Below are 10,308 nucleotides of genomic sequence, written 5' to 3' on the forward strand. Positions count from 1 at the left end.
GTTTTGCATTTACATGAGAAGTGGTTTCTAGTCTGCCAGTGTATAATGGGTTGATGACAAAAATCACTCAGAGAAGCTTGAAGCTTTGAGAATAACTTGGCAAATTCTCTGCCCTGGCAAGCAAACCATGATCTCAAAGACCAAGTGGGGAGCGCGAGCATTCCCTTTGACAGAGGATCTCTCAGGCACAGTGGAAAGCGGGCAATGCTGGGCACATACAAGAAGCCGCTGCAGAGTTGAACAGGAATTACCACCTGTAAGACCTGCTCTACTTTCCTGTCCTGTGAAGTAAACAAGGTACAATATACGAAAGAAAACGCTCCATAAATACCGCATGGGATATAATGCCTCCAACACAAGCCTGAAACAGTCAAACATCAGAAGTCCAACTTGAAGCGGTTACTAAAGAACTGAGGAAAAATCTAGCCATCTGAATGACAGAACCGGCCCAAGTAAGACACCTGCAACTGGGTGCATCGGGATAAGGCTTCACTTACGCATCACTTCCATGACCCGGTGGCGCAAAAAGGTCCGGCTGCTCTGTAGGGCTCCAAAACGTTTCAAGTCCAATTCCCAGACGTTTTCTGAGGGATAACCGTGCACCATCCATTCAGCGAGGTACCTATTTAGATGAGAGGAAGCTGTTGGGCCTCAGGGGTGATAGTCAGCACTGTACCAGGAATCCAAAACCGAATCAAAGATCCTATCTTATCAGGAGCTGGTAGAGCAATTCTGAGAAATTTCCTTAACATTTCTGGACCCATCTACTGCTCTCACAAGACCACTATGAGGATTCTAGCTCTAATAAGATTCTCTAGAAAGTTTAAGACACAGGCACATCTATGAAGAAGTAAAACTAAAATATATATACAAATGTATTCATTTATAATTCCTATGGAATTTTTTTTCCTATAAAACAGTCACTTCGGGTGGTTATACAGTTATCTAACTGCATCTCTGCTCCAAACACTCCTGGTAACTACTTCGATAACTGTTTTAAGAGCCATTCTACAAGTCACCCAAGAAAAATGCCCCCATTAATTAAAAATATTTATTTTAATTGTGGAAATGCACATAACACAAATTGACTATCATAACCATTTTCGAGTGTACAGTTGAGTGGCATTAAGTACATTCACACTGTTATGTGACCATCACCACTACCATCTCTAGAACTCTTTATCTTCCCAAACTGAAATTCTTTTTCCGTTAAGCAGTCACTCTCCATTCCTCCCCACTGCCCCTGGCAAGCACCTTTCTACTGTGTGTCTTTATGAATCGGACTACTCTAAGTATACAAGTGGAATCACACAGTATTTGTCCTTTCATGGCTGGCTTGTTTTTTATTAGTAACTAATAAAAAATGAAAACTTATAATACTCGGCATGATCATCTGTCTCACTCAACACACTTGGACGTTTTCAAATTCAAATATACACTTAAAGGACTCATATTTCTTACGACTGAAAGGGTACACAAGAACATCCATCCCACATGCTCAGTGGCTAACTCCAAAAAAGGAGTTCCAAGAACACTCTGCGCAGTGACATTTTATGAAGATTAAGAGAGCCTCCCATGGTGATTGCTGTGAAGGGGACAACTCTCAAATTACATGTACCTTCTTCTTATGGTACCTAATACACTTAATCTTGTATGTTAACAACAAATAATTCTAGAAAGAAAGTAGCCCAGCAAGCTGAGTCTGAGGGTGAAAGACTTACTTTCCGGCTCCTCCACCAAACGAAAGTCCAGCAGAGTTCATTCCCGCCAGAACGAAGTAGCCCTGTACCAAAGGAGACTCGCCCATGATGCACCTCATGTCTGGGGTGAAGGTCTCCGGGCAGTTCACCAACTTCACGATCTCCAGAGTCTCCAATTCCGGCATCCTGCGCAGGAGGGAACTCAACAGGGGCTCTGAGCAATAAAAGCAGACCCAGAGTCCTCAGCTTCCGGGAATTAAACCTTCAGCTCCTTATACTTTGCTACGCCCTGTCCTTTCATAAAAACTCTTGGAAGAGGTTCTCTACAAAGAGCCTACTGGGCCGTTTACTGCCAAGCAGAAACCGTGATGGAATCATGGGCACACCTGCGAAGTGCTTGGCATGAAGACTGGGAAAGACGACACTCTTTAGAAAGGAAAGGAGCAACGGAAGAGCAGTGGCCCATGTGGCTACAGGTAAGGACATCAGAGGGCTCGGCCCTCGTGGAAAAGCTCCGACCTGGAGCCCAAGAGCGATGCAATGAAAGGGCGGGGTCTCCTGAGTCAGAACAGCTGCGAAAGACAGAGGCTCAGCCTGTTTAAAGGACGTCCTTCATCTGGGAGGAATCCGGTGGGACACTGGTAACAAGACACCAACTGCAGCTGGCTGGGGGAACACGGGTTTCCTTACGCCATTTCTCCACTTTGAAAAGTGTGAAGATCCCCACGATAAGTTTATTTTTAAAAAGTTTATTAAGGGTGAGAAGGACACTCTTCATTATAGACCTTTTCACAGCTTTTGAATTTGGAACCAGGTGACTATTAACTATTCAATAAAAAAAATTACTTTTAAATTGAGTAAAAGACCACATTAACAAAACAATTCTAAAAATTTCTTCGGTCTTATATGAAATCCTAAGAAAAGGTTTCCTCCCAGCCTAAAATTTCAGCAGCGATTTTAGGTGGATAAGTTAGGTAACCAAGATGTAGTTCCCTGAATCTGCTAGCAGTAACTATGTCCTGAGACTGGGCGGACTCTGTAGCCTGCCTTCTAGGACCTCCACATGGGGCTGTTACAAATATCAAATTAGGTGCTATTCTTAAAAATGCTTTGAAAAATGTAACATCTTAGACAAATATAGGACATTATTGTTCTTATCCGGTTCACACACCAAAGTGATCCCAGTCTTCCTGTAGATTCTGAATCTCCAGCTGGTTCTTGCCCTCAGTGAAAATTGGTTTCGGGGTCTTCTCAAAGCCCCCAGACAAGATGCCACCCTGCCAGTTCCGAATATAAATTCTTCCATCAGCATCCACAACAGCTGAGGAAGAGAAATGACAAGGGTGTGGGAAATAGGAGAGAAAAACAGAATTTAGAGGTAAGCCAGCTTTCTAAACAGAAAAAAGGAAAGCAAAAGCACCTGCTATTGGCTTTATCAATGAAATAGCATCTAATAAATGCAGGCATTCATTAGCTTTAAAATATACTTCTAGGTCATGGGGGAGGCTCCCCATTCTCAGAGTTACAGTGAAGACTATTTCTCTGATTATCCCTGTCATATCCAGAAGCTCTGACTAATCCCCACAAGCAAACTCCGTAACTGCCACAGTGCCACATACAGTCTAAGAAAAAGGACTGCTGAGCCCATTCTAAGGATTAAGACTTCAAAGTGACATCAGATCCTCTCCCACCCTACTGAGGGTCGCTGAATATCGTGAGATTATAGCTTACCTCTAACATTTCTAACATGTATAGCATTCAAGTCAAAAATTCCAGGTTACATTCCACATATTCTCAAATAAGAACTCTGGGACTACAATCAGCTTACAAAAGAACAAACAGAAAAATTGCTTAAGTAGAATGCCCATTTTGGCCATCTTTTCATAAAGAGTTCTTAAAGAAGTTTGAATTGGGTCCACCTCCCTATGACATGCTCTAGAAAAGACTCAGGTAGTCTGTACTTAGCAGAAAGTCTTCCTTTTCAGAGGACAGTACAGTGGCAAGGAAACAGGATTAAAAATAAAGTGCAGATCCTCACTTGGTGTGTTGCTCTGCAGAGGGGTCTCCAAGGGGCGAGTCAGAAGGTAGAAGTGTTCGCAGGCATGTAACGGGATACTAATCGGCTCCTCGTTGGACAGACCCAGCTCGTATGCCCACTACAAATGGACAGGTTGATTTATGGGTGGAAGAGGAACAGAAAGACAAACAAGTTCGGCCGCTTGAAAGACTTTAATTTCAAGTGGCTTGTGTGTGCTCTTCCTACAATGTCAGGTGTGGGAAGCCAGGTTTCAGCCTGCAATGATTTGGATGAGGAGCAACACTATACTTTTTAAACCATGAACTTACTTTTAGATCAAAGGAAGACAGATTTACCAACTAGTAAAAAGAGCTCAAAGGGAGCAAATGAGGCCTTCTGATAAAATGCTTGGCATCGACTACAAATCCCAAAAACGAATCATAAATGACTTCAGGAAAAAAGTATTCCCCGATCACCTTAAGATTGTAGAGTGGCTGAAGGACCACTTTGCCTTAAAAGTAGCAGCAGTTTAGTATTCTGGAAACTGAATCCTTGCTCCTGACATAATAAATAACCTAATACTTTATTCGCTAGGTTATAGAATAAAAAGAAACACCATAGAAAGACCCAATTTAAAGGATTTATGTCAGTGCCCAACCACTCCCTGACAGGAGAGCACCAGCGCCCCCAGGTGGGGGAAGGAAAGGGCCACCGCAGCTCTAGTCCAGGAACAGTCCAGGATTCTGACTGGAGTACAAGAACTCTCAGTTTTCCAGTCCACACAAGAAACAGTGTGTTCCCTGACATCTGTTTGTCTGTCACTGTAAAATCTTATGTCTCTACACCAGAAAATTCCCGGTGATAAATAAGAAAGTCTGAGCCACTGTTGCTGCTAACCTACCTGACCAGCACAGTTGACAAAGTACTGGCATTCGATCTGTCCTTTATCTGTCTCCACGCCAGTAACTTGCCCTTTTTTGACCATCACGTGAAGAATACTCGTCCGGTCATAGATCTGAACACCTGCATCAGGTAAAGAAAAGGTTGACGCGTCCATCCTCTGACGTTCCAGATTAAGATTCTCAGCTCATAAAAAACACCGAAAAGGCCAGGCCGGTGCTTTCATTTTAAAAGACAGACAACTCCTAGGAACCACATCCTGAGACTGAAAATGGGACTTTCCCAAGACTGAAAATGGCAGGCCGATTTACACACCAACTTTAGAGCACAGATTCCAGCAATCAGAACAGGGGCAGGGGAGGAAAAGGCAAACAGGGCGCCTCTGATGCTACTGCTCTAACCACGACATGATGGTTCACCCGAGGGCACAGCACCACGGACACTGCCGTGTCTTCCCCCGTTTCGTTCCAACGCCAGGACATGATCCAAGCTGTGGGTCAAATCCCCGAGGCGTGTTCTAACCCCGCAGCTTGCTTCTGGAGTCCCGTGGGGGAAAGGAATCCCTGAAGTCTGAAGTGCACTAATCGGTACTAAAAGCATTTCCTTAGAACTTTAGTGAAAATAACGTGGCCTTGAGGAAAAATATTTCTTAACAGATACTCAATTAAAACAAAGATGGTAAGAGCCAGTGATCAAAACGGAAGCTGAGTTGGTGTCACTGCCTATTATGAGACACTTTGTTGGACAACCACCTTCCTTCCTAACCTAAAACCTGCTTACCGTTTTGGGAGGCAGCACTTGCCAGGGCAAGAGCCACATCGGCGGAGGACACCACGGCATCCTCGGGGACGTGCATGGCCCCCACCAGGTCGTGCACGTTGAGGAGAGGGTGAAGCTCGGCCACTCTCTTGAGGGAAATGATCTCAGAAGGGATGCCTATAACGCTGCCACAGAACACAGGGGAACAATGACATTCACTGGCCCTCTGGCAGAGGTCAGTGTGACAGTAAAGCCAGGACAGGCTTCTAGTCTCATACGTACTTCAGCCTTGAGTTGATGCGCTTCAGGGAGATCAGCCGGTCCTGAGTCTGGGCCAGAAAGATTGAGCCTGTCCTTATGTAACCTGTGAGAAAAAGCAGCCCAAACTCAGACAGACCGGGCCGAACGCAGGGTGGCAAACCCACTGGACCATAAGGTGGAAGACCTGCGATGGGTCCGGGGACTGCCACCATCCACACATCCTCGGCTCAGAGTTTTGTGGGGATCAAATGAGATTTGAACGCACCTAAAATCATTCTTAAAATAGAAACGAAAGATGCCGTTGCTACCAAATATCTTACAGGGAAAAGGAACCCAGACTCCATCTCTATCCTTTACTCATTTTACACTTTCTCCCTCTACTTTTGGTGGGAGTGTAACCCTTAGCGAAGGCCACACACTACATCAGCCCCCAGGCGGTCGGACCTTCCCGCCTGTCCCCAGTACAGCCAGTGGGCATGTGAGCCGAGCTCAGCCAAGCAGACGGCCCGGAAATGTAGGACTTGAACAAGCAGGTGACTGGCTGGAGGTCACTCATCTCACAGCGGCAGCACCAGGCCAGACAGTTCCTGTTCCGGCTGAGAGACTGCCTGCTGCGGGGCCCCCATGTCCTGGCCTCCACGCTGCCTCCAGCTGTCAACCTCCCGCCAACGCTGCAGGCCCCCAACAGCCTTCCAACAAACTCCTTTTTGCCCCAGGTGCCCCGAGTCTCGATTTCTGTTGTTTGCAATGGACCTGACACAATCGTGATTACACTTGGGTCAGTGACACTCCTCCTAAAATGCAACGACTCTTAGTTCTTATGGAGAAAGAGCTGAATCAATCAGGTGTCTTTTCAAAAGGAAGTACAGTGAGAATAATTCATTTTCTTAGTTTCTTTTGAAATCATCAGATAAATGTGCCTGTCACTGACATGACAAGAATGTCATGTCAGTTTGGACAACTGGAATTTCAGAGACTGGTTTTCAACAACTGTAGGTGTGCAGACGACTGCAGTTGACCTAGCCAGCGATCTGTGGGCTGATCACACTCTGAATTCCAGACAAAGGGTGTGGCAGTTGTGTCCTACTCACTACCAAAGATTAGCCATAGGAGAGTACCACTGATGAGACAGACATAGGGGAGTGTGACCCTTTAGCCACTAAATAATTTTTAAATTGAGCTGTCACTGGATTGACAAAATGGCTCTGTGTCTGCGCATCTAAGTTTCTTCATCTGTAAAGGGATGACCCTTCCTCGTATTAACATCCAGTGATATGTGGAGGACTTTCAAAAGATCACTGAAACTTCTAGGCTACCACATGGGTTCATTGACAAAAGTCACATCACATGCAAGTGGAAGCACTGCGAACACTGACATTCACACGGTCGGGGAATGAGGACTCTTGGAGTCACTTGGTCAGTCTGATTCCCAAGCGATTAACATACACCTCAGGTGAACGAACTGTTTTCGGAGTAATGTAGGGAAGAAGCAAGAGAACTAAGATGTTAAATCAAGCTCCGTTCAGAGACTGCAGCCTGCTGACCAGCCCTGCACCCAGGCCACGAGGTCACCTGCAGAACGGAGATTTCTGCCGGGATTGCTAAGAGCCGTTGCCCACACCTGGGGAGGGGAAACGGACAACAGAATCTTCAGTGGCGCCCCACGCAAAAGAAAATCGATCATTCCCTGTGGCTAAAACCACGGAGAACCTGCGGATCGCATGCTGGGAGCTGCCGCCAGGCTTTACACGCTACATGTCCCTACCTTTCCGGCTACTCTGCCGCTTCCCCTTCCTCACTGTACGTCCTCATCTAAGGAAGTGGCTAAACGAAGTGTTTGAACGGTAACCCTCAGGAACTAAAGAAGGACATACGAGCAGGAACACCTGGGTCCCGCTCACGCTCTCGCGGTCCCGTCACTGCCTTCACTGTCTCCTCTCCGCACTCACTGTCTCTCTTGCTCCCTCTCACTCTCGCCGCTGACAGACCACGCGTTGTCTGCGGAGTGCGACCCCTTTTCTAATAAACTTTCCATCTGACTCTAACTTTGGCGTGTGCATTGAACTCTTTCTGCCCCCTCCGCCAAAGAACCCTCCTCTCTCAGAGCAGGGGGTTGGTCTCCTCCCGCCCTCAGGGAAATCTGCCCTGTCCTGCGTCAAGCGGGCAAGCATACCATGTCTTCTCACGAACCCAGGCTGTACGAACGTCACCTCGTCTTTGTTTAATGACGCAGTAGCAGTCCACTGAATGCAGTGGTCATGGCGGGCACGGTGCAGGGTGGGAGACTTCTCCATCACCAAGCCCCCTACGTCATCTTTCCCTGCACCACTGGTGAACAATGACGGGGGCGACAGAGTGAGGATGATCCCTACTCCCCCTGGTCTGATTCCCTCACTGCCCCACAAGCATCAAGGAGGAGTGAGGCCCAGTAAGGGTTCTGAATGGTGACAGAGAACGAAAGCTAAGCTAACTTACAGACGAGGCAAAGAAGCCTGTGACCCCGAGTCGTCTGGAATCCGACCAGCTGAGCGACGCAAGGCCAGCACGGCACTCGCATCTGGACCAATGGGCCGGGATTCAGCAGTTCCATCACTGGCTCTTAGGTGGACCCTCTTCTGACCCAAACCCTGCTGATGCAAGTACCTCGCAGCCATCACTGAAGGAAACGAAAAGGACTGTTCCCCGCCTGTCCTGCCCGCAGAGACAGTGCAGCAGCAGACAGTGCAGCAGCAGAACACAGTTCCACTGTGAGCACTCGAGAGCCCTCGCTTCTCAAAAGGAAGCCTGGCCGAGTTCGATGACGCCATGGGTAAGGCACCCAGGGCATACTGCGTGAGGAGGCACTGACTCTGAGCGCCGTGACGGTGCACGGTCACCCCAGGCCGGCCCTGCTCTCGTGCCCCGGACCACACAGCCCTTCCGTCCCCGCCTCTCGTTCCTCTGCTGCCATCTCCTCTCGCCACGTCCATGGCTATCAGATCTCAGTCACGAGACATTGTCTCGCTCTGTAGTTTACAAACAAGTTTCCTTTTACAAAAGTATGGATTATGTGAAATGGAAATGTTATAAAAACTCACTTTGTGATCCAAACTTCAGATAATTCCAATCTCACCTAATTAAAATGTTGTCCTATGTCACATAAATTCTACATTGATTGGCGAGGCAAACTGTACACTGTGCTTACACTCTGATCACATGGCAGAGCCACTTTGTTGGCAAAAAGAAACAGCAACTGTCCTTTGTCAGGATTAATCTTGAATCATCGGTCATGTGAATTATGCAGGGTGCTCAAAAGAGCAACCCTCACATATGCAAGTGTCTGGAACTTCATCATTGGGCCTCGCTCCCTCTCATGATAATTAGAGGGCTCAGCACATGGCTTCTATCAGCCACGAGAGCAGGCTCAACTCGGAGCTTCTGGCTAATCCACCTCCTGACAACGAAGCGACGGCCATTCTTGCTACGTTGTTACTGGACGGGGCCACAGTGCAGATTAGTCTTCTTCCTCTGGGAACATCCCTACTTATTCCAGTGCTAGTTAGCTAACAACGCCCTGTGTCCCTGTCCCTAATTACACAGATACGGAGAAAAACGCTTATGCTTCAGAGTCAGGAACATCCTTAACAGCGACTGGAGAAATCCAGCAGGTCAAACCGTGTTTTAACTATCGAGCACCGAAACTTCAGTTCCTCCACCTCCTCCAGCGCTGCCACTTCCTGTGCGCCAGTGAGTGACACAGACAGAAAATGGCCCAGGAAAACCTTCGTATCAGAAGAATGATGGGTTCTGCAAAGGACCTGGGATACAGAGCCCGGACTACAACTCAAGTCGGAACTACTGACCTCCAGGCAAAGTCGTGTAGGACCAAACGCGGTGCTGAGTAAAGGCATCGGGGGACAGCAGACCGGTGACGGGCAGATGACCCACTTACCTGTCTGGATCCCCGTTTCTTGCTCTAACTGATGGTAGAGTTTGTTTGAATAGTCTGCCATCTTCTGCTCGATGGTCAAGTGCCTGGCGGTGCTGAGGATGCCTGCGCAGAACCTCGTGGAGCCAGCCGCCAGCCTGCAGGATGAATCCGAAAGGCTATTAGGTGCACTTGCATATCCGTGAATGCAACAAGTTCAAGGTTCCTCACTACAGCATCGTTTGGATAAACAAAGGACGGAAGCGACCTACATGCCCATCGACATGAGACTGATTTCAAATTGTGGAGTTCACCTCCACAATGGGATACTATGCAGCCATAAAAACGGAACGAGAAAGTTTTTATGCAACAATATGGAACAATCCTGAGGAGAAAAGCAAGGTAAGGAACAGTGTTTAAGGAACGCTATCACTTGTATAAAACAGGGCAAAAACAAATGAGCCCCCATATAAACAAACATACTGACCAATACACATGTGCTAATCTATGTAGAGTATCTGGACCGATACACAGGGAACGACACTTGCCTCCAGTGAGGGAAGCGTGAGACCAGAGGTCAAGGACGGGAGGCGGGCTTTCCTGGGACGCTATTCGACAGTTCTCCATTCTGAACCATGTGAGGATATTGCCTACTCAGAAGTCAATATTAAACTGGGGGTGAGGGATATGCGAACACCATACTATCTTCTCGACTGTTCAGTAAGTCTAAAACTGTTCCAAAAAAAGTTAATCGAATGGAAAAA

At 47.2% G+C, this 10,308-nt stretch overlaps 1 protein-coding gene across 1 annotated transcript; it reads right to left on the reverse strand.

Moving 5' to 3' along the window:
* Positions 1–228: 228 nt before the first annotated feature.
* Positions 229–10,301, reverse strand: LOC105311287 (pyruvate dehydrogenase phosphatase regulatory subunit, mitochondrial-like). The gene is made up of 8 exons (XM_011387274.2): positions 9,569–10,301; positions 5,659–5,740; positions 5,398–5,561; positions 4,619–4,740; positions 3,739–3,856; positions 2,872–3,021; positions 1,722–1,914; positions 229–622 (listed from the first exon to the last, which is right to left on the reverse strand). Exons 1-8 carry the CDS (start codon positions 9,627–9,629, stop codon positions 490–492), a joined length of 1,023 nt encoding a protein of 340 aa, XP_011385576.2. The 5' UTR covers positions 9,630–10,301; the 3' UTR covers positions 229–489.
* Between the last annotated feature and the right edge of the window lie 7 nt (positions 10,302–10,308).

This window comes from Pteropus vampyrus, unplaced genomic scaffold (genome assembly GCF_000151845.1).
Source record: "Pteropus vampyrus isolate Shadow unplaced genomic scaffold, Pvam_2.0 Scaffold1000002883, whole genome shotgun sequence".
Lineage (NCBI taxonomy): Eukaryota > Metazoa > Chordata > Mammalia > Chiroptera > Pteropodidae > Pteropus > Pteropus vampyrus.